The sequence below is a fragment of the Carlito syrichta genome, unplaced genomic scaffold (genome assembly GCF_000164805.1).
Source record: "Carlito syrichta isolate Samal-C Ts95f unplaced genomic scaffold, Tarsius_syrichta-2.0.1 Scaffold304401, whole genome shotgun sequence".
Taxonomy (NCBI): Eukaryota; Metazoa; Chordata; class Mammalia; order Primates; family Tarsiidae; genus Carlito; species Carlito syrichta.
The window spans coordinates 87,441-111,597 of NW_007248497.1; the positions used below are offsets into that span (position 1 = coordinate 87,441).

General features: G+C 56.7%; 1 protein-coding gene across 1 annotated transcript in view; it reads left to right on the forward strand.

The window, feature by feature from the left end:
* LMF1 (lipase maturation factor 1) overlaps positions 1 to 24,157 on the forward strand; it is a 75,432-nt gene that overhangs the window by 40,097 nt on the left and 11,178 nt on the right. The window contains exons 4-6 of the mRNA XM_008059864.1: positions 10,237 to 10,404; positions 22,876 to 23,056; positions 23,505 to 23,658. Coding sequence (XP_008058055.1) covers positions 10,237 to 10,404; positions 22,876 to 23,056; positions 23,505 to 23,658 — 503 coding nt within the window. The remainder of the gene's footprint in view (positions 1 to 10,236; positions 10,405 to 22,875; positions 23,057 to 23,504; positions 23,659 to 24,157) is intronic.

Sequence of the window (24,157 nt, forward strand, 5' to 3'; positions counted from 1 at the left end):
ACTCTGTCGCCCAGACCGGAGTGCAGTGGCCGCTCCCAGCCACTGCAGCCTCGATCTGCCGGGCTCTGGCGATCCTTCTGCCTCAGCCTTCCGAGTAGCTGGAATTACAGGCGCGAGCTACCACGCCCAGCTAAGTTTTTGATTTATTGTAGAGATGAGGTCTCGCCAAGTTGCCCAGGTGGGTCTCGAACCCGCGGGCTCAGGCAATCCACTCACCTCAGCCTCCCAAGGCGCGGGATTACAGGCTGACCCAACAAGCCCAGCTTGATCGTACTTTTAACTGTGATCTAGAGACATGCTCTACCAGCTGTAGGGCTGTAATTGGACATGGGCCACTGCGTGCCCTGGATCTAGGGATCCCTAATCCAGGAATAATTTGTATTGATGCCCCAGGTTGATGTTGCTTCCCTGAGAAAGCCATAAATGTTACCTTCACAGAAGTTTTATTGACTTTTGCAAGAAGATAATGTTTTATGCGTGTGCTGGAGACTGGGGAGGAAGGCCATGCCAGACCTGGGGAATGTCAGGGACTCTGGGTGGGGCCTGTCCTGGTGGGCAACCCGCCTGAGGTGGTTTTGGTGGGCCTGGCTCACAGCCTGAGGCCCGTGTTATGGCACCACCCAGAGGCCAAGCCCACCAAATCAGGGCTGTCAGTGTGGGCAGAGGAGACTCCAGGCTACCATCCTGCAAGTGTGAATTTTCATCCCCCTTGTCAGGGACCCCAGGGACAAGCCTTGGCTGGGAAAGTGGCGGAGCCACCTCAGGGTCAGCAGCGGCCATGGCATCACAGCAGAGCGGCTGAGTAAAGCAGTGCCCAGGTAGAGCCCTGTTCCCCATGTCACTCCTTGCTCCTCATACAGGACTGCGCACCGCCCTCCCCAGGTGCCCCTTTCTGGCTTGCGGGGTCCTGAGCAAATTCTCCCTGCCCAGCTGGAAATTGATAGTACGCTCCCCCAGGGTGGCTGTGAGAGCCGAGTGACATAACGTGTGCTGGAATGCAGATTCCATGAGGCTGCTTGGAAATGCATAACTGCGTTTTACAAACGTGGGAACTTTCCAACTAGCTTTCTGTTATTGGTTTCTAATTTAATTCCTTTATTGTCAGAATATACTTTACATGCCTCGAATCTTTTAAGATTTAGTCAGCCTTGTTTTGCAGCACAGAATATGGTCTATTCTAGTGAAAGTTCCATTGGGCTAAAAAGGAATATGTATTCTGCGTTCTGTAAATGTTAGTTGGGTTCATTGGTTGGTAGTATTTTTCAGCTCTTCAGTGTCCTTCCTCATTTTCTGTCTACTTGTTTTTATCCATTATTGAGACAAGGAGATTGAGATCTCTGGTTATAATTATGGGTTTGTTTACATCTGCTTGCAATTTTGTCCGTTTTTGCTTCATGTATTTTGAAGCTCTGTTATTAGGAGTATAAACGTTTGAGAGTGTTATGACCTCCTGTGAACATCATGAAGTGGCCTCTTCTTTCCTGACCGTATTCTTTGCTCAAAAGTCTGCTTTGTCTGATGTGAGTATAGCCACTCCAACTTTCTTCTGACTAGTGTCTGTATGGTATGTTTTTCCAACCTTTGCCTTTTCACCTGTATGTCTTTATACTTGAAGTATGCCTCTCAGAGGCAGCATATACTTGGGTCTTATTTTTTATCCAGTCTGACAAATTCTGCTTTTTGATTTGCATCAAATGCAATCTTTGACATGGATAGGCTTCAGTCTGTTCTCTTGCTATTTGTTTTGTTTTTCTTGTCTGTTCTTTATGACTTTTGCTGTCTTTTTCTGCTTTCTTTTGTGACTCCTTTTTATTTCCTTTCTTGGCTTAATATTTTTTGTTTTATTTGTGTGGCTGTTGTAGAATTCATAGTATATATATTTAATCCATCACAGTTTGCCTTCAAATGTTATTATATTTATTTTATAAATGCTAGAAGAAGCCGGGCTCGGTGGCTCAGCCTGTAATCCCAGCTCTTTGGGAGGCTGAGGTGAGTGGATTGCCTGAGCCAGCGGGTTCAAGACCCACATGGACAACTTGGCGAGACCTCATCTCTACAATAAATCAAAAAATCAGCCGGGCATGGTAACGCATGCCTGTAATTCTGGCTACTCGGAAGGCTGAGGCAGCAGGATCACCGAAGCCCAAGAGGTCGAGGCTGCGGTGGCTGGGAACGGCCACTGCACTCCATTCTGGGCGACGGAGTGAGACTCCAACTCAAAAATAAAATAAAATAAAATAAAATAAATGCTATAAGAACTTTAAAACAATATTCTTGCATTTTTTACCACCTGGCCTTTCTGCTATTATCTTCCTACAGTTTGTTTTTACATATGTTACAACCCATATACGTTATATATTATTATTGTTTTTGTTTAAATAGTCAAATTATCTTTTAAAGATATTTAATTAAGTTGAAAAATAACATCACGTATTTATCCATGTATTCACCATTTCCAGTGTTCTTCCTTTGTGCAGATCCAGGTTTGTGTCTGTCATCATTTTTCTTCCACCCGACAGGCATCCTTTACATTTCTTGCAGTGTAGGTTTGCTGGTGATGCATTACTTCAGCTTGTCGATGTCATCAGTTCTCCTTCATTTCTGAAAGAGATTGCTGTTGGGTATAGAATTTTAGGTTGGCAGGTTTTGTACTTTGAAGATGTTGCTCACTGTCTTCTCATTTGCATTATTTTCCATGAGAACTCCCTGTCCATGCTACTTGGTGACATATCTTCTTTTTCTGTCTGCTTGTGAGATTTTCTCTTTGTCACCAACTGTTATGATAATACTAGCTTTTATCATTGCCCGTGCATTTGCCTTTTTTAAATCCTCATTTATTTCTACAGCTTCAAGTTACCATCTAGCATCCTTTGATTTCGACCTGCAAGTCTCTCTTTTGCATTTATCACAGGCAGGTCTAGTGGTAATGAATTCCCTCAGCTTTTGTTTATCTGGGAATGTCTCAATTTCTCCATCAATTTTGAAGGACAATCTTGCTGAATATAAAATTTTTAGTTAACAGAGTTTGTTTGTTTCTCCTAGCACTTTGAATATATCCACCCCAAAGTTTCTGATGAGAAATCTGCTAATATTGAGGATCTCTTGTGTGGCAAATTGCTTTTCTCTTGCTGCTTTTAAGATTCTTTGTCTCTGGACAGTTTGATTATAACGTGTCTTGGTGTGGGTCTCTTTGAGTTTATCTTGAGTTCATTGAGCTTCTTGGATTTTTATGCTTATGCCTTTCATAAAATTTGAGAAGTTTTCAGACATTATTTCTTCAAATAATTTCTCTGCCCCTTTCTCTTTCTTTCCTCCTTCTGGGACTCCTAAAAATGTATTCACCTGATGGTGTCCACAGGTCCCTTAGGCTCTCTGTTCACTTTTTATTCAACTTTTTTCTTTCTGTTCCTCAGACTCGATCATTTCTATGGTCCTATCTTCAAGTTCACTGATTCTTTCCTCTTCCTGCTCAAATATGCCTTTGAGTTCCTCTGGTGAATTTTTCACTTCCATTATCATACTCTTCAGCTTCAGAATTTCTTTTTGGTTTCTTTTGAGGTTTTCTGTTTATTGATATTTCGGTTTTGTTCATTTGTTGTTTTCTTGACTTTCTTCACATCTTCCTTCAGTTCTCTGAACATCTTAATGCAGTTGTTGTGAAGCCTTTGAGTAGTGGATCTGCCATCTGGTCTGTGTCAGGGACATTTTCTGTTTTTGTTTTTCCTTTGAATAAGCGTACTTTCCTGTTTCTCTGTATGCCTTGTGATCTTTTGTTGAAAACTGGATATTTGAATCTAATGGGGTGCACCTTGAAATCAGATTCTCTTCCTTCCCCCAAGGCTTGCTTCTGAATCATTGTCTTTTGTTTTGTTTGCTCTTTCGATTGTTATAGGCTGTTTATGTGTGACGGATCAGCCTGAGGTGTAAATGTGAGGTCTTCTCAGCCTGCACCACCTTAAGCATGCATAGTCATTCCCTAATTTCCCCTGTGTATGCAGTTGCTTTTGAGTGACCTTGTTCTTACACGTCTGGCTCCCAGAAGCAGAAGAGAGAAAATGAAGGGCAAGAAAGGCACTGACCTTTTAATGCCTGGGAGGTCAGCTGAGGGAAGGGAGGCAAAAGGCAATGGCCCCTGTCTTCTCTGCACCTCTGTGGTCAGAAGCAGCATCGGTGATCAGAGTAAAACCCAGTGTTTGGAGGAAAGGTTTTCACCGGCACCGCAGCCCCCACCAGCTGCTCCAGGAACAAGTGTGCAGCTTGTGGGCTGGGAGCTGGGTGGACTGAAATTAGCTGCGGTTCAGGGTCCAGGCTTCTCCAGAAGCTCCCAGCCTTCAGGAGCCTCTAGTGTGGCCACTGTCTGGTGGGGGACGGATTCCTGGTGCTTCCTCCTCCACCGTCATCCCTTAATCCTCCCTGTTCAGGGCATTTTTCATCCCATGTGTGGCAGTTTTCATCTCAGGAAGTTTGATGAAGGACTTTTTTTTATCTTCCATGTCTCTATTTGATTTTCCTAACATAAGGAATACAGTTAAAACTGTTTTGTCCTTGTCTGCCAATTCCAGCCTCTGTCGGTTCCCTGTATAACTGTCCCACATGTGGCAGTACTGGTCATGACCAGGCACTGGGCACACCTGCTGGGCTGGCCTCCACCTGCATCACTAACCTTCAGTCAGAGGACAACTTAGGCCACAGTGCCAAGTGTGAGAGACTGCAGGGCATGGGTTTTGTCAGGGGCTCACAACCTCACATCCCAGCTGTCTCCCAGGTCACATGGCAGCCAGTCAACAAAATGGTCATCTGGAAGCATAAATAAAATGGTGGTGGTGAACACAGGGAGTAGACGCCTGTGCCCATCACAGCTGCCTAGAAAGGTGGGCTCTGGGGACTCACACCCAGCACCCACACTGGCCAGGATGGTCCTGGAGTGCAGGGCAGTCATCCTGAGCACAGCCCCACTGTGACTATAGGGTGCTAGTCTCAAGGGCACGAGCAAGAACCTGGCAGGGCAACATGCTGTCACTCTCAGCTCACCAGGACTAGAGGGTCCTGGTCTCCAGGGCATGGGCAGGAACCCAGAAGGGCAACATGGTGTCACTCACAGTCCACCAGGACTCAAGGGTGCTAGTCTTAGGATGCAAGAGAGAATCCAGCAGGGCAACACGGTATCATTCAAAGCCTGCCAGGACTCAAGGGTGCTTGTCTTAGGGCATAAGTGGGAACCTGGCAGGCAACATGGCATCACTCACAGCCTGCCAAGACTTAAGGGTGCTGGTCTTAGGGCATGAGCGGGAAAATGGCCGGCAGCACAGCTCACGGCCCACCAGGACTCGAGGGTGCTGGTCTTAGGATGCAAGTGGGAACCTGGCAGGAAGCACAGCGTTACTCACTGGAACACGGTTGTTTCACCTTTGCTGCTGTTGGGATTTGCACCATGGATGATTTACTGTAGGACGAGAAACCTGAGGAGTCCGAGTGGATCCACTGAGGGCCATTCTGTGTGGCTTGAAGCTGATTAAGACCCCCTGGGCCAAAAAGATGCCCATGTTGGTCCCAAGTTGATTGGAGGGCCACCCAGCAGCACCAAGGCAGCGGGCATCTATCTGCCTCTGCTGTTCCTGGAGTTCACACCCGTGTGGGGGGATGGGCCCCGCACCATCCACGTTGGGGTCTCTTGGCCACTGTTCCTTCACTTCCAGGCACAGATGCCTGGCGAGCAGGGTTGGCCAGTTTTCCAGGGTCTAGACTTGGCTGTCCTAGCTGGGTAAGGGGTGGGGAGTGTCCACGACACTGAAACACTCGGCAACTCAGAGGAGAAGCAGGGATGCATGTGCTGGTGGGCAGCTTGAGTTCTGTACTGAGATTCCCCCACATCCGTGTTGATCCGAGTGTATTCCTAGGGCATGCAGAGGTTTACACGACTGTGAATGCTGAGCTCTGTGGGGAGGGGTGTGTGCTATCAGCACTGGTGTCTGGTACCCAAAGAATCAGGACAGCTTTCACTTGAATTTCTCCAAAACGGGCTTTCCCACTAATGTCAGAATCCACTACTGTGTTTGGTGTCTGGATTCAGACCACTGTGGGCACCTGCTGCTGTGCCCCCAAACCTGGCAACTGGAAACAGCATCAGTGTTGTCCTGACTCTGTAGGTGGCTGGGCTCTGCAGGTGGTTCTTCTGCTGCAGTGTCAGGTGGGTCACACAGTTGCCGAGGGCAGGCCAGGAGCTCCAGGAGGCCCCACTCAAGTGCTGCTTCCTGTGGCCTGGCCACATGGACAATGTGGGCTTCCTCACAGCTCCATGGCCTTCACAGCAAGACATTCACAGGGGCTGGATCTGCCTGTCTTCATGGCCCGTGCTGGGAGCTCCAGCACATCATGTGCACTGTGTTCCCTCAGCCAGATCATGTCCCCAGGTCAGCAGGACTCAGGGATGGGATGTGAGTCTCTTCCTGTGGTCTCGTGGGACACACTTCCAGGCACAGAGCTGCACTGGTAGCTGTCCTGGGGCCTACCACATGGGCGGGCCTGGTGTTCTGACCATCTCCACCTTGTCTGCTATTGTTCCCCATCTTTGGAGCTTATTTTTCTCTTCTCCCCATCTCTGTCACTTGGTGAGAATGGAAGCAACCCAGGGAGCCTCCTGCCACAAGACATACACTCATGAGGGTGTCCCTGCCATGCACCTGCCGTCTGGTGCCAGATGCTGAGAGCCGGTAGTGGTCACCACTTTGGGCCTGTTACCACAGGCATGTTTGTCATCGGTCTGTCCTGGAGTACACATAGGGCCTCCCCCTTCATCTGGGAGCCTCACTTCATAAGTGTGAACCACCTCCTCTTCCCTCCCCATGAGGGGCAGCCACGCAGACACCTCAGTCCCTGGACCATGTCAGTGACTCATACGCAAGGGAAGAGGAGAGGCCCCAAAAGATGAGGCCTCAACCTTGGCCTTCAGAGTGTTTCCTGTGTGCCCCTGAAGCCTGCCACCCTCCCATGAGGTCTCCCAGCCCATCCCCAGGTCAGGGAGTGTCATGAGGATTAGAAGGCTGCCAGGCCCAAGTTTACAGTTGAAACTGCACACGTGGGGCTTGAGGCTTTTGGGAAACTTGCGCAGACAAGAATTACGTGCATCTCCATTCTCGTTAAAACCCCAGAAACAGCCAGGCTCAGTGGCTCAGCCTGTAATCCCACACCTTTGGGAGGCTGAGGTGAGTGGACTACCTGAACCCACAGGTTTGAGACCCGCCTGGGCAACTTGGCGAGACCTCATCTCTACAATAAATTAAAAAATTAGCCGGGCGTGGTAGCGTGCGCCTGTAGTTTCAGCTACTCGGAAGGTTGAGGCAGAAGGATCACCGGAGCCCAGCGGGTTGAGGCTGCGGTGGCTGGGAGCGGCCACTGCACTTCAGTCTGGGTAACAGAGTGAGACTCCAACTAAAAAAAAAAAGCCAAAAAAAACCCCAGAAACATCATTTAGCCCCTAGGATGGGAAACAGTGGGCCAGATGTTTCTGTTCTTGGCTTTTTTCCAGACCTGGAGGGTGAATCTCACAGGTAGAGCTCAGACCCAGCAGGAATACACTTGCTCCCCAGGATCTGCTTCCAAACCCCTAATAGTCATCATCACCTGCATACTTCCCTTGGGTTTTGCTTATTTAAAATTGTCTCTTTTGGCTGGGCTCGGTGACTCAGCCTGTCATCCCAGCACTTTGGGAGGCCGAGGCGAGTGAATTGCCTGGACCTATGAGTTCAAGACCAGCCCGGGTAACTTGGTGAGACCTCGTCTCTACAATAACTAAAAATTGACCAGGCGTGGTAGCACTTGCCTGCAGTTCCGGCTACTTGGAAGGCTGAGGCTGAGGGATCGCCGGAGCCTAGCAGGTCAAAGTTGCAGTAGGCGAGAGCGTGCCACTGCACTCAAGCCTGGGCAATGGAATGAGACCCCGACTCAAAAAAAAAAGTAGATAAATAAATAAAATTGTCTCTTTTTAAGAGAACAGGTTAATAAAACATGACTTGAACTGAGCTGGCTGAGTCTGCATCCCATGCTCAGAGCTAGTACAGTGTCAGCACACCATCATTTTCACCCACGAGCTGGCCAAGGGCCCCATCCACATGACAATCTCCAGACTCTACAGGGTGTAATGGGGCCGCCTGCCACCACAGTTTACACCCAAGTTTATGCTATGATGATTTTCTTCAGCCTTAGTGCAAACAAAAAACTTCATCCCTAGACCTGTGGAGCATGGATGCCTTAGGGCCCTCCCGCCAGGTGGCTCTCAGAACACCCTGAGCCCATGCCTAAAGGGGTCTGTGCACTGGCAGGGCCTGCTGGACACGGGTAGGCCGTCCATTCACAGACAGAGCTGGGACGAGGTGCCCTTTGGGGAGCCCAGGCCCCTGACAGCAGATCCCCTTGCAAGGAACCCTGTCACACCAGCCATGCTGATGCCAGCAGTGTGTTCATCCTCGTTTCATGGGACACAGTGAGGCCCAAAGGGACACGGGCACAGAGTCTCCTGCGGAGCTCAGAGCTCCAGTGCCCCCCGGAGCCTCCCGTGCCCCCTCATGACCTGGCCGAGCACGCTTGACTCCTTTATGGCACTTCACCTTCCAAGCCGATGAGCACCGTGTACATTGGAAATGCAATTAATTTGCAGTCACATGACCATCTTATTAAATGGGGTGGCATCCTTCCTCTGTTGAGAGACCGTGTGTGCCCAGCCCGTGTCCAAGCCCCACACCAACCGTGGCCGCCCCTCCCGGGTCTGCTCTGGGTCAGAGGCTGTGTTGTCAGAGGCGACGGGGTGAAGTATCATCCTGTCCCATCCTTAGAGTCCCAAGGCCCAGCGGCAGCCGTGCCTCCCCCAGCTAGGGCCACAACACCACTCAGGTCCAGAGAAAAGAGGCCTTTCCCAGGGGTGTGGATTCAACACTGTGATTCCAGACGCCCCTGTATACATGAGCCACGAAACCCAGAAGCGAAAAGAGATGAAACCACATCAGAAAACGGCCTGGTGCCTGCTGGCAGCCACACAAGTGCTCCAGGCTGGGTGTGGATGAGTTGTGTGGGTTTACTCCTGGCCTGTCGGCATGCCGGGGGCCCTTCGACCATAGTCTCGGAGTTGCACTCTGCTCAGACCAGGCTGTGGTACGTGGACAGTGTGAAGGCCCTTGCCTGTGTACCCCCTGCCGGGCATCTCTCCCACCACCTGATCCAATACAGCCCCTGGTGCCCCGCAGAGGAGGGAGCCCAGCAAGCATCTCTCCAGGCCAGGGTGTCAGTGACGTGGTGTCGCCAGGCCCTTGAGCGGGTCGCCCTTGCTGTGCAGGCAAGGCTTCTGTGGCCGGACCCCTCGGAGCCAGCTGAGTGGGCGGTGTCTCCCCTGCTGGTGTGCTCACCGCCACCCCCAGTTGCCACAGCCAGCATGCTGGCCAGGTGATCCCAGAAATGCCACTCAGCATCTCTTGACCAGCCTCAGGGGAACAGTGTGTGGCCCACCAGGTCACTATTTGCCCACCTGGATGTCTCCAGGCATCCCACTGAAGACAAGTCTGCACGTAGCTCTGAATTTTAGTGCCAGGCAAGCCTCTGTTCTACTGACAGGCTACTGGTGGGGGCTTTCAGGGCCCCTGCTTCATCACCAGGCCTGGGAGGCTCCAAGGCGTCCCTGCAGCCTGGCTTCTACGGCCTGCACTGTGTCCTTCTGGCTGCAGATGAGTGACCGCTGTCCCTGCCCTCGATCCCTGTGCTCCAGCCCTGGCCACATTCAGAATATCCCCTGGAGGAGGGCAAAGGAGACCCCGGTGCAGAGAGGCCCACAGCCTGCCAAGCTGGAGGGGACAGCCGTAGCCTGAGCCTGGCCATGTGCCCTGGGCAGCCGTCCTACCAGTCAGAGGACACGCCGGAGGGGTGCCAGGCCTGGTGGTGTGGCACAGCTATTGTGTCCTCAGGTCACGGGTCCCCAACCTGCTTGTATGGTCCATGAGGCACTGGTGACTGAAGGGCATCATGGCTGCTTCAGGGTGAAGGTTTGGAAACAGAGATAAAGCATTTGCTTTTGCTTCAAAACCACCTTCTCCCAAAGCTCCCTGGCTCTTTTCTCCTGGCAAGGTGGGCCCTGCACACACAGGGTCAGCAAGCGGGGGCCCTTGTGGGCGGGGCTAGGGTCTGGGGTGCACTGGCTAACATGCCTACCCCGCACCCCCATCGGCCAGGCTCATGCCCCTCCTATCCCTGCAGACCCAGCCGGTGCCCAACCCTCTGGCCTACTACCTGCACCACCTGCCCTGGTGGTTCCACCGCGCCGAGACGCTCAGCACCCACTTCCTGGAGCTCCTGGTGCCCTTCTTCCTCTTTCTCGGGCGGCAGATGTGCGTGTTGCACGGAGCACTGCAAGTGCTATTCCAGGTAACCTGCAGACCCTGCAGGGTCACCCTGTTGTCTCCGTGTGCCCCGCCCTGCCCCCATGGTCTCCCGTATACCCCCCACATCCCCATACACATCCCCCCATGTCCTGTATCCCCACCCTGTCTCCTGTGTCCACTGTATCCCCATACCCTTTGTGTCCCCCACCCTGTTCCCATGTCCTTCCATGTCCCCACCACCCCCATGTCCTGTGTCCCTTCCCTGTTCCCCTGCATCCCTCGCCCTTCCCCCATATCCAAAGAAGATGCCAACCCGTCTCACTGTTTCTGGCTGACCCCTGTCACAGGCCCCTCAGGCCATCAGTTCTCCCAGCCTGCAATAGTGCTGGGACCTCACCTCCTCATCCCCCATGGGCCCCTGCACCCCATCCGGCCTGAGGGCTGAGGCTCTCCTTCCCAGCCTCCTTTAGGACAGGGACAGCTCCTCCAAGACAGCGTGTCCTGCAACAGCGAGAGGGCAGCAGGCTCAGCCTGCGGGACCGGATCAGGCATGCCAAGGCCCATGTGGAAGTTCTCCACGTGGCTGGGAGCCAGCCCTGAAGGCTCTCAAGTTCTAAAGGTTTCCTTCCACTCACGTGATGGCAGCCCACCAGGCAGGGCCCAGGGAGAGGCTCCGTATCTCCATGAATGGGTGCTGTCTCCCACAAGACCCACTGCACTCCCGTGGTCACTCGCCGTGCCCCCCAACGGTCCTAGTTGAAGGAGCCGCCTGGGACTGCGCAGCACCCTCACTTCCCCAGGAGGCTCTTGGCCATCATTGGGCCTCGGCTTTTCCCCATAAACATGACGACTCAATTGTCCGTTCCCAGAAAATCTGGTTGGGGTTTCCCAGCCCATGTATCCCTTACCACCGGCTTTGACGGAGGCATCGCTCCCTGCAGGCACGTGCTCACCATGTTCCCACAAGCTAGCGCAACTGGGTGCAATACCCATGTGACAGGGTCCCCACATAGCCCCACCTTGGCCACCCACCTAAACCCCGCACCCTGCTCCGTGCCTGCGGCCGTCCTCTGTGGACAGCACCCTCAGCAGCACCGCAGGGTCACACAGGGTCGGGGAGGGCCAGAACATGTCAGATATGTGCCCTTCTCTGGCTGAGTTCTGTCCCACTGCATGAGCGCCTACAGTCGGCTCGTCCATCCTCCTGTTGCGGACTCAGGGTGGGTTCCGGTTTTGGTTTGGCCTGCTGTGAACACACGCTCATCTGCGTGGATGTTGTCAAGACGCTACTCTCGGGACAAGGCGTGTGGTTCCCTTCATGAGAACCGGCCTGTGTCCTGAAGTGGCTGTGCATTTTCAACCCTCTCTCCGGCAGGGCCTAGAGCTCCTGCTCCCCCCATCCTCATCAGTCTCTTCCATGGTGGCTACGTGGGAGGCTGGCAGCCTCTTCTACAGTGGCCACTCGAGGGACTAGCTTGGAGGAGTTTGACTTCCCTGATGAGTAACAGTGCAGACTGAATCCAGCTGGGAAGGACTGGCATGCTGCAAGCTGCATTCCTGTTGAACCGTAACCATCCCCTGATTACAAGGTTTCAGAGTCCTTCCCTGGTACCCACGTCGTCATGTTCTAGGTACTTGGGTGCGGTTGTCGCCTTTGTCATGTAGACAGTACCGTTTTGCAGGGACTCCTCCCTCTGCTGGAGCATGTACTACCATGCCTTGGCATGCCCCTTGCTCCTTGGCCTCTGCTCAAGTCCTCCTGCTATGGTCTACACAGACCCGGAGGCCCTCACACCAACAAGGCCATACCCCCGTGAGTGCCTGGCCCTTGTGCCCCCTTCCTTGCCCTGGGTCACAGGGTAGGATCCCCTCGCCCCCTGCCTCCTGCATTGCTGGCCGAGGGGGTGTGCGTGTGCTGTGGCTGTGTTACCAAGTCCACTCTGTCCCAGTTCCCTAGGAATCCCTGGCTGTGTTTGGTTTGCGGCTTCCTGAATTGTGGATGGATGCTGGATTCCAGCAGGTGTTTCCCCACCAGCTCTGAGAAGATCTCTCTTCTCCATCTACTCCATGGTGATTACACCAGTGCTGCTGGCTGGTCCCATGCCCAGAGTTGGTACAGCTTGACCAGTGCTGCTGGCTGGTCCCATGCCCAGAGTTGGTACAGCTTGGCCTGGTGCGTGTGTTCTGGCAGGCCACGGGGCTTCACCTGTTGGTGTCCTTGGGTCTTGCTTACTCCCACTGAAGGCACATGTCTGCAACTGCCCTGTCTGGCCCGCCCTCTCTGGGTCTGTTGTTGAGGGCATGTCCCAGTATGGTGACGTCCTCCTCCTCTGGGGGAATTCGTGGAAACACAGTGACCCATCCTTGAGCCCCAGGAAACCACCAGGCATGAGGCTGCCTGTGACAGTAGGCCCGGCACTGCTGATGGCCATAGGACATGGGTCCTCCGTGTCTTCTTGAGGCAGGTTCAGCAGTAAACGTTGTCCTGGGAGCTCATGTTGGCCAAGAAAAAGGTCATAATGTTCTCTTACTTTACAGAATCTGGGTTGTGAGCTCCCTTTTTTCAGATGTGTCACTAACCTGAAGTTTGTCTTGACACAGCAAAGAGCGAACTTCTGTGCTTCACACGGATCTGCAGTCCTTCTCTGTGAAGTGGCACGTACAGCCGCTCAGCTGATGTACCAGGCCCACCACCATGTTTCTGACCGTGGGCTCTCTTGTCTTTCCATCTTTCTCCTGAGCATGCCTCGCTCTGTTGCTTTCCCTCTTGCGGTTAGCAGGACACCCTGTCTCTCGGTGACTGTGCACTCAGCGGGCTTGCTGGGTCTCTGAGTCAGCAGCAGTAGCTGGCACAGCCACCTCCGGTCCCAGCACGTCCAGCCCTCCTCCCGACCCACTTGCCCTCAGTGCACCAAGGTTTTAGCTCTGTTTTGCTTTTTTAATTAACGAACTTCTTTTAGAACCGTTTTCTGTAAAATGATCATGCGGAGACTACAGAGGGTTCCTATGGCCCCACAGCTTCCCCTGCATGAACACCCTGCTTGTGGCTGACCTGATACTGACTGATTGTCAAGTGAAGTCTGTGGCTTCCAGGAGGGCTCCCTGGTGGTGGTGTCCCTTCTGTGGACTTGGACGGGTGTGCACTGCTGCATGGCCCCCACTGCAGGGGTTCTCATCCAGAACCCCCCCGCTCCACTCTCCATCCCCAGCCCTCCACCCACGGCCCTCACATCTCCCTAGTTCTGCCTTTACTATGGCTAGAGCCATCCGCGCGCCTTTCAGGCAGCTTCCCTCCCTTGGTGGCAGGCAGTGATGCTTCCCACGGCTTGGCCACCCCTTTCTTGTTGACACTGACCATTCCCCACTGTCTGTTTATCCATCACCCACTGAAGGGTCACAGTCAGAGCCTCCGGGCCTCATGTGCTTCCCTTGTGGCGTGATCAAGATTGTGCTGAGATGCAGGCACTTGGCAGCCAATTCAAGTGGGGAGAGGTCCAGCCTGGGTGGGAAGACATCTGGCCTGGGGAGGGAAGGGGGTCCAGACCGGATGGGGGCGGGTGTCTGGGCTAGGGGGAAGGGTGTCCAGGCTGGTGTATGGAACGTTCAGGCTGAGGGGGAGGTGTCCAAGCTGGGGGAGCCATCTGGGTGGGAGGGGACATCCAGACTGGGGGAGGTGTTTGACCTGGGTAGGGGGGCATCCAGCCTGGATGGGGCACCTGTTTCTGACTATGCTGCCTATGCTGGCTGCATGGCTTCCTTGGCCACAGGGCAGAGTCAGCCCGCCTTGCAGCTGTTGATGCCCTCGCACCCGCACCCACTCTTGGGGGACCCTCTAGCATCCCTCAGGCTGTGAAGACCTCCCAGTGCTGCCCTCCAGATGCACTGAAGGTGACGTTGAGATGCGTCAAGGAGCAAACCACGAAGAGGGGGAGGGGCTGGCACAGCTGGAGGACTCAGCCCCCCCAAACAAGGAGGGCCACCCTGAGACCTGGGCCCAGGAGGCCGTGGGGACTCCTTGCTGGGAGAGCAGAGTCATGCAGGATCCCAGGCCCAGTGGCTGTGCTTCCCAGCGGCCCCTGCGGCCCAGCACATGCCAAGAAGGACCTCCCAGGCAGGCCTGCTCGGAGCTGTGGTTTCCATTAGTTCCACTGTCGGCCTGGTTCGGAGATCTGCTGCCTGGTAGGGTGGACAGCGGTGACACAGGAACACCTGGAGGGAGGGGACAGAGCCAACCTTCCTGGGTCTCAGTTCCCCTATAAGCCCTGGCCCGGCAGCACTCCCTTCCAGGGCTCAGGCGGTCAGTCACGTCCCAAGTCCTCTCCAGCCCACACCATGTCCAAAATGAGGCAGGGGAGCCCTAGGGCTGTGGTCTGTGGATCTTCTCTGCAACCTGGCCTGGTGTCCCCCCAACAGAGAGGATGAGTGGCCGCTGGCCCAGCTGCAGTGGTCCTGTCCCTCCAGGGTCTTACAGGACTGGTGGGACATGGCCTTTGCTCCCACACGGGGGGTGCTCTTGGCGCACGTGCGGGTGGCATTTGGAGGACCACGTCACATAGGGTTCACAGTGACCGCATTTCAACATGGGTGCCCTGCCAGGGGGCTGCCCATTGCCATGCCATTTGCGTGACTGGGGCACCCCCACCCCCGCAGCGGCTGCACGCACAACCAGGCCCACGGGGGTCTGGCTGGCTCCTGTTCCTCCTGTGGAGCTGGGTGTGATGCGCTCCCTCCTCCCACGCTATTTCCACAGCTGTTCTGGAGGGTTCCATGAAGCTGGGTCCGCAGCCCCCAGGGAGAGGCGCATGCGAGAGGGGACAAGAGGGTGGACACCCAGCCTGGTGCCCGCTCCAAGGGGCAGCCTCTGCCATGGGCTGGGTGGGGGGCAGGGAGGGGGTCTGGCCGGGCGGGGAGACCAGCCAGAGTTCGTCAGGGGTAGGACAGGAGGCCGGTGGCCCAGCCCTGTTCCACCCCTCACCATCACCCTCGCCCAGAGACCAGCCCTGGAGGCGCCGCCAGCCCTTGTGGCACACAGATCATCTGTCCCAGGGCTCTGTCCTGGAGCCGAGTTTGCATCGCCATTTTGGCTCGTATGGAGTAAAATACACGTAGCATATAATTCCCCTTTAGAGTGAGCACCCTGTGGCCTCTGGCACCTTCCCAGTGCTGTGCGACAGCCTCCATCTGGATCCAGAATGTTCCACCCCTTGAGATGGCCCCACCCGTGAGCTCCCACACCCGATGCCCTCCCCAGCCTCTGGTACCAATGGTCCTTGCATCCCATTGGCTAGCCTGACGGGGACGTTCCTCACGACTAGAGTCACACGTGTGACCCTCCCATGTGCCCTCTCTCAGAGCCTCACAGTCCTGAGGTTGCCCGTGTTGCAGCGTATGCTATGGTGCCTCTCTTTGCTGAGACTATGTGTCCATCGTGTGCCGTGTCTGTCCATCTGGATGCTAGCGCCCAGCTCTTCCCTGGTGCCTCCCTGGGCTTCAACGTGATCCATGTGGATCCTGGGCCCTGTCCCGGTCCTCGCCACTGACCATATCCCACTGTCTCATCGCTGTGACACCAATTCGGTCCTAACGCACCTGGAGCTCACTGTGTTCTCTGTGGGGAGTTCCTGTGAACACGTGTTTCTGGGGAAGAGTCCCCCGGGCATACCTGTCCTCCGAACACATGTGTCCTCTGTGGAGAGTCCCCCATGAGCACACATGTCTTCTGTGGAGATTCCCCATGGGCATGCATGTCCCCTGCAGAGAGTCCCCCGTGGCCACATGTGTCCTCTGTGGAGAGACTCTGTGAACACACGTGTTTCTTACAGAGTGTCCCCCATGGGCATCCGTGTCCCCTGAGGAGAGTCCCCGATGGCCACATGTGTCCTCTGTGGAGAGGTCCTGTGAACATGTATGTTCCCTGCAAAGAGTCCCCACAGGCACCCATGTCCCTGCAGAAGGTCTCCCATGGGCACATGTGTCCCCTGTAGAGAGTCCCCCATGGCCACGTGTGTCCTCTGTGGGAGGCCCTGTGAACATGCATGTTCCCTGCGGAGTGGGCACACATGTCTTTGGTGGCGAGTGAGCCCAGCAGGCTGTCTCTAACTTGTTGTGTCAGCCCTGGAACATCTGCTGCTGTCCCAGGCCACGTCCCCTGCCCTCATGCCTCTCCACTGCATCTTCCAGGGCCGCTGCTGGCCTCGCCTCGTGGGCAGGACTGGTCCCTTGCGGCCAGCAGGATGTGGCGCAGCCTCAGCAGGCCCCACAGCCAGTGTGTGCAGATGGTGTGATGTGGCGCCTCAGCCAGGAGGGGAGAGCTCGGGCGCTCCAGGAGACAAGGGAGCCCAGTCCCCGGAGCACTCAGGCCGCACCCTCCTCCCAGTCCCTGGTCCCTGCTGAAGGATCCCGAAGAACGGGTGTGCCTGGCAGGCTGGGCAGGCAGCCACATAGACACTACTGGACACACTTCACCCATGCTCATGCTCTCGCAGCCCTTGCTCCCTGGGCCAAGGGGCCATGCCTGGGCGTAGTCTGGGAGGACCCAAGGGACCTTTATAAATACTCTCGTGCTAGATCCCCCACTGGGCATGAGGGGCCGGGTGCCACACACAGCTCCCCAGAGGCTCCGACTGGCAGCCAAGAGAAGTGGCCAGGGAAGCCAGCACTGGCTTGGGCCACCCATGTGGGGCACAGGTTGAACGTGTGTTGGAAGGTTTTGCTGCTCTCTGCACACACAGACACACGCACATGCACACACATGTGTGCTGTAACCCTGGTTTAACCCAGGAGAGAAGTGAAGGGTGCATTTGTTCCGGGTGTGGGTGGAAGGGAGAGCAGAGTACCTTCCAGTGGCCCTGGGCTGGCCCCTCTCCTCACATATGTTCCATGACCTGCTGCAAGGAGTGGTTAAATGTGAAAGCATGACCGGGCTCGGTGGCTCAGTCTGTAATCCCGCGCTTTGGGAGGCTGAAGTGAGTGGATTGCCTGAGCCTGCGGGTTTGAGACCCACCTGGGCAACTTGGCGAGACCTCATCTCTACAATAAAAAAAAAAAAAATTAGCTAGGCATGGTAGCGCATGCCTGTAGTTCCAGCTACTTGGAAGGTTGAGGCGGAAGGATCGCTGGAGCCCAGTAGGTCGAGGCTGCAGTAGCTGAGAGCGGCCACTACACTCCAGTCTGGGTGACAGAGTGAGACTCCAACTCAAAAAAAAAATGTGAAAGCATGCCCTCTTGCCCCTTCCTGCACAGGTCAGGAGTTGTCCCGGGCAGGTCCCACAGGCCTCATGGGGCAAGGCCACTCAGGGCTCAAAGGTGGGTCACTGCCTGGGCACAGAGCCCAGCCCTCCAGCTCATGGTGAACTGATACCTCCAGACTGTGTGGCCCTGTCACCTGGGACATCTAGATCCTGGGCATGTGGGGGTCCAGCCCCACATATCTGGGACCCTCGGGCCACTCAGAGCCCCAGCCTCTGCCTGCCTGGTCAGGAACCCGGGCTCACAGGTCATCACATCCAGGAGGGCCCTCGCCACCACAGTCTGGAGCACATGTGCGCAGGAGACAGCATGGCAGTACAGGGCTGCTCCTCAGTCATGGACAGGGCAGGGTAGCACACGCCTGCCTGGCGACTGTGAAGGGATGCACTCTCCACAGGCTGGCCCCATGGCCCTGCCCAGGCTGCAGCTGGGAGAGAGAGCCCAGGCCCTCCCAGAACGCAGACGGGACACGCCCCAAGCGCCTGAGACCCCAGGAGCAGTGCCAGCAGGCTTGTGGATTCCGGGTCCACAAGCCCCGCCCTGCTCCTGGGGGCACAGGGACCACAGGAGGTGGAGGCTCAACGCCATTGCCCCTGCGAGCCCTGGACTGAACCTGGTTCTTCCTGGCTGACTCTGCACAGAGTGGGGTAGAGCGCACGCCTGGCAATCTGGTTCGAGGGACTGCAGGGAAGCTGCAGCTGGGGCGCTGGAGGAAGCACAGACGGTATGTGGCTCCGCCGTGGCTCCTGCTGTCCCGTCCTCATGTGTGGGTAGGGTCCCTGCCTGTGGGGGTAACAGGATGGAAGGCCGTGAATGCTGGACCATGCTCCGTGCACCTTTGCAGAACATTTCTGCTGCTGCTGAGAGACAGCATCACAGCCACGTGGTGACCACGTGAGACACCAGTGGACCCTTCTACGTGGGGCTGTGCCTGTTCCAGGGCAGGGGCGCCAGGTGCATCCTCCACAGCCTCCACTCTCCACCCCCGCTATGTCTGGACCATCCCCCTGCACACATTCCCGCATGCCTGGACTCGGGGCTGGGCAAGGGCTTCCCCTCAGAATGTGCCTTGATGACCTCTTTCACCCAGACCTCCGGAAAGCCAACACTGCCCGTGGAGCCTCCTCCTGGCTCCCTGAACTCCCTCACCTCTCCTGCGCCTCCTGTCTCAGTGCTGGTACCCAACCCCTGTTCCTTCTACTTGACAGTAGGTATGAGGGCTTCTCCAGGACAAGTGAGCAGCCTCGCAGTGGGAGTCTCTCCTGAGGTCAGCCTTCCCTCTGAGCGGGGGTCTCTCCCCCGAGGGGATATGCTCCATTCCCTGCACCCCCTCCTCCTGGGACCTTGTCACCTTGCCCCAGCTCCTCCGTCCCCTGCACCCTCTCCTCCTGGGACACCATCACACAGCCCCATGATTCTGCTCCCTTGTGCTGGGGTCATTTCCTGTAGCGTCCTCCTGCATCCGTGCCCTGTTTGGGGAAACTCTTCTGAGCTCCTTCTGAACCTCGAATCTGATGCCAAGGCACCCACCAGCTCTTCACAACAATGTCTTCTCTCCCAGGCTTGTCCTTGCAAGTCACAGAAGCCAGGGCAGGAGTTGACAGGCCCTTTGGTCATGGTTTCTTGCTGGGGCTAAGGTGCCTGTCACAGGCAGGGTAGGACTTACCCGGGCTGGGTAGGGCCTCTCCAGAGGCAGTGAGTCCAAAGGTGAGACTGCACCTCGGGACTGTGAGGCCTGGACATTTCCGCCCAAGGAGCCGGGAGAGCCCAGTCAGTGCAATAGCAGGGGTGGTTCATGAGCCATCAGGGCGAGTGCACAGCCAGATGCCCGAAGGCTGCAGTGGGAGGCTCCACAGGCTGAGAGACACCTGCAGCCCCGATGGCCCTCTGGTGGGCTATGGCTTCCCAGGCTCCTCAGGTCTCCCCAGGACGTCTGAGAGGCCATGGCCCCACGAGGCGCATGGGGACCAGCTGAGCAGGGCTGGCGCCTCCTGCCTCCAGGACGCAGCGCCGCCCATCCCACCGCCTGGGAGGTTCCCTGTGGGGCCCTGGCAGGGGCGATGGCATCCCAGCTGGGCTGGGGGCTTCTGGAAGACTCTAGAGACTAAGGAACACAGGCAGGAGCAGGTCGCCCCATTCACGCCTGCTCCTCCTCACAGGCCCTGAGTGTCCGACACACGTGACCTTCCCACAGGGCCATGGTGGGGCTGTCCCTTGGCTTCCACAGCCTTCGCCTGTGGGTGAGCTTGCAGAGCGTTTCTGCCATCTAGGTGGTCTCCGAACAGCAGGGCTAGGCAGGCCAGAGCCCAAGGAGTGGGTGCCCTCATCCTCACCCCACCATGCTGGGCCAGATACACACAGTCACCACTCAGGGCGGGGATGCTGGGGGCCCAGGCTGCTCCACCCCCAGAGACTACAGCATTAGAGCCACAGGGCTGCTGGGAAGCCGGGTCCCAGAAGGGACTGGGGAAGTCACACTCTGATGACATTCCCCAATCATTTCCTGACACGGCTCAGAGGGAAGGAAGATGATGGCACCAAGGCCCTGTCTGCGGAGAAAGAGGCTGGAGGTCAGAGTCTGGGGCAACCCTCGTGGGGATCGTGCAGACGGTCAGATCAGGCTGGGCTGGGCTGGGTCTGTGTGTACATCCATGTGAGTGGGTACATGTGTGCACTGTGTGCATGTGCACACTTGAGTGTAGAGCCCGTGTGCATGTGTGGGTGGGTATGTGTGCACCTGTGTGTGTGCTCATGCATGTTTAAGTGTGTGCATGCATGGAGTGGATGTGTGAGTGCCTGTGTGCATGTGCCTGTATATGTGGGTGTTTTGGCATTCTGTGAGGTGTCTCACCTCCCTTACCCCAGAAGGATGGTGGAAGAAGCCACCCCCTGTGTGGGCACAGGACTGTCCCTTGCAGCACCAGCAGCAGCCCGTGGCCAGCCCTTCCACTGCCCAGATTTAGGGGCAGACCTTCCCCTGCAGGGCACCGTGAGCAGGAGTGGCATGCCTGTGGCTTCCTGCTCCTGTAGGGGAACCGTGAGACCTCGGGGTGCTGCTTGCAAGTGCAAGGAAGTGGGTGTGGGCTGGGTGAGCCCTCGAGATCCCCAGCCGGCCATGCTGGACTCTGGTTCCCAACAGCTCAGCCCTGTGAGACTCACCCTGAGGAACTGGGACCACTGGGTCATCATGGCTCCTGACCTCTGACTCTTCTCAGTCTCATCTTTGCACCTGACTGGAGAAAGATGTGCTCTCTGGTCTGGCACCTTCCAGCCATCGGGTTTCTTGTGGTGCTCAGGGCAGGGCTAGGAGAGGAGAAGGAAGCTGAGTCCAAGCCCATCTTCAGCCTCGAGGGAGGCAGAGGCCCAGGTGGATGGCAGGGCTGGGAGGGGAGAGGAAAGCTGAGTCCAAGTCCATCACCAGCCTCAAGGGAGCAGGGTTCCATGGAACTCACACTCAGGACCTGACGGTACTGAGTAAGGGCTGATTGCAGCCATGGATGGACAAGGGGGCTACTTGGGTCCTGTCTGCAGGTGACCACAGCCAAGTCAGCCACGAGAAAGGCCAGAGCTGGTGCAGCCACCAGACAGATGGCAGGACCTCGGGCGTCCTCAGGGGACTTGGGTGTCCCCTCTATCACACCCCAGAGGGCTCGGGTCCGAGTTCAGACACAGCTCCCAGCCCTGCACCCTCCCCTCTGCATGAAGGGCTCCAGAGCTCCAGGCAGCCTGACCCAATGGAACCTTGGGAGCTCCAGACAGCCCCATCCGTTGGAACCCTAGAGGACTCCGAGCAGCCCCACCTGTTGGAACCACCGTTCTGGGGACAGCCCATGCCCTGGACCTCGCCCCAGGTGTTGGCTCCGCACTCCAGAAGTAGGGTCTGCCCAGAACCTCCCTGGTCAGTTCCCAACCAGAGAGCCCGGAGTCGGGGCTGACTGAGGAACTGGCGGGAGGCACTGCGGCCCGGAGCAGGGACCGGGCTGGGCTTTCTGGGCACCGAGTTCGGTAACGCTGTGGACTGTAAAGAATAAGAAATAATTATTTTGGGACTCAGAACCAAGAACTTTAGTTTTCCACAGAAACCCAGGAGAGCCATGAATCCACACATCATAAAGCGCCATCAGGCCCCAGGAAGCTGACATGCTTGTAAGACCCTAGCCTAGAACCTTTCAATTCCCCAGTCATTGGTATTACTACCTGGCTTTAATTAAAATTCAGAAGTAGAGGGGTGGCGTGGCCACATGTTGGGACGGGCCCTGATGGGCTCCACAGGGAGGGTTGAGGCATCCACATCCACCCCTGCTGACTCAGGCAGCCTCAGAGTACCACCTGGGCTGGAGCCTAGCACATGGCTGCAGGCCTCAGCCCTGACGTCTCGTTGTATTGCGGCTTTGACTCTCAGCCACGCTGGCCCTGAGCAGTTGTGCTGCCTTCCCTCTCGGTGCGCTTCTGCCATGGGGCCTGAGGCAGGATTGCTGCTTGGATCCTGGGGACATGCTTGATGTCGCCTGGCTCAGACAGGCAGGCAGCTGCTGGCCACCCATCTGCTGTCTACAATTGCAGGTTAAGGGGTAGTGCTCCTTGTACCCCTCGGACTTCGCATTTCCCAGGGCAGGTCCCTGTTGGCGCCCATGCAGACACCTCGGCGGGCACTGGAGAGATGCATGGCCCCAGCTTCCAGGCGAGCACCGCCCAGCCGCCAGTCCTGCCCACTGGCCACCATCTGGCCTTTTCTCACTCCTCCCTGAATGCATCTTGTGCTGTCCCCGGGCTGCTTCCCGCTTCCATGTGATGCTGTCTCCTCTCACCGAGCTCCGGTCCTGCCTCTGGTTTCCCACTCACATTTGGGGCAGAGGCTCTAGCGGCCCCAGCCCCTGCCGTCCTGCTGTCCGTACTCAGGCAGCTGGCGTCCACATATGGCTTCCTGCATCCATACTGGATATGCCGGCCCTCCTTGGGCATGAACCCAGTAGGGCCCCCTGTAAGGTGAGGTGCCCACAAGGTCAGCCCAGGGTCACAGTCAGCACCAGCCTCTCAAGTAACAACTGACAAAACGTGCCGTCACCAGAAGGAATTTTCCAGTCCTGCTGGGGACTCCTTGGGGCCTCTTGCTCCCTCCCCCCAGGCAGCCCCTCCAGCAGGGCCTGGCATGAACAGGGGGGCGTGGTCCTTGGGCTGGAGGGCAGGGACAAGGGCCAGGCTGGCACAGAGTCCCCAGCCCCCTGCTCCAGGAAGCTGTCCTAGTACTCAGCCCATGTCTCTGCAGGTGGTCCTCATTGCCAGCGGGAACCTGAGCTTCCTGAACTGGCTGACCATTGTGCCCAGCCTCGCCTGCTTCGATGATGCCACCCTGGGCTTCCTTTTCCCCTCGGGGCCGGGTGGCCTGAAGGATCGAGTCCTGAGGATGCAGCGGGAGGACCCAGGTGCCCAGCCAGAGAAAAGATACGGTAGGCAGCCATGTCCTGGTCAGCTCCTGCATGCACAGAGAGCCCGGCAGCACCAGCCCATGTACCCCAGTTCAAACCTGGACACCCTGGCCCTGGCATTTCTCAGAAGCACAGGGTAGGGCTGGGGCAAGGATGAGTCACCACCGCCCGCTATGTGCACTGTACTCACCAAGAAGATGTCAGGCTCCATCCCCAGAGCCTGGACAGCTGGCGCCTCATGAGCAGCAGCGGGGTCCCTCGTGAGGACCACGGTCATCACTCAGCCACCACGTCTGCCTCAGGCAGTGCCCTTGGCTTGGGGACAAGGGACAGTAGGGAGTGTCCTCCCCTGGCTCAGTCAGCACCGCACAGCCAGCTGGGCGCCTCCCTGACCCCGTGAGCCTGGAAACCAGGAAGCAGTAGCCCCTCTGAGACCTGGGAAAGCTCACCACCCCCTCCTCCCACGCAGGCTGCCTGGTGCGGCGCACAGTCAACCTGGCCCTGGGTGTCCTGGTCGCCTGGCTCAGCATCCCTGTGGTTCTCAACCTACTGAGTGCCCGACAGGTCATGAACACCTCCTTCAGCCCCCTCAGGATCGTCAACACCTACGGTGCCTTCGGAAGGTACGGCGGGCCCCAGGGTTGTGGGCTCCCAGGGACCTCAGCCCGCCTGGCCATGTGTTCTCCCAGGCACGGCAGGGGTGCACTCCATCCTCCCTGGGCCCTGTGACCAAGCGTCCTTTGCCCCACTGCCCCTCCCCCGCTGCCCACAGGCAGGTGGTCAGGAGGACATCTCAATGGCAGGGCTGTCCCCTTCCTGGGCAAGGCTGAGTCCACTGAGGCCCTGAGCTGCTCGAGCTCTGTGGAGGCTGGAAAGGACCCGCGGCCCCTTGGTGGCAGCCACCGCACACCAGGGCTGGCACATGAAAGGCTGTCCTTGGCCTGGCCCTGGGAGGTGGCACGGCAGGGTTTGGGGTCAGGGCCCAAGGTCACTGGGCAGGTGTAGCCACACCCTAGGACTCCTGGGGCAGTGAGGAGGAGCCTGCACCCCTACCCACCTGAAAGCACAAGGCGCTCCTGCCCATAGCCCCAAACCCCCCCCCCCCCCCCCCCCCCGGCCCCC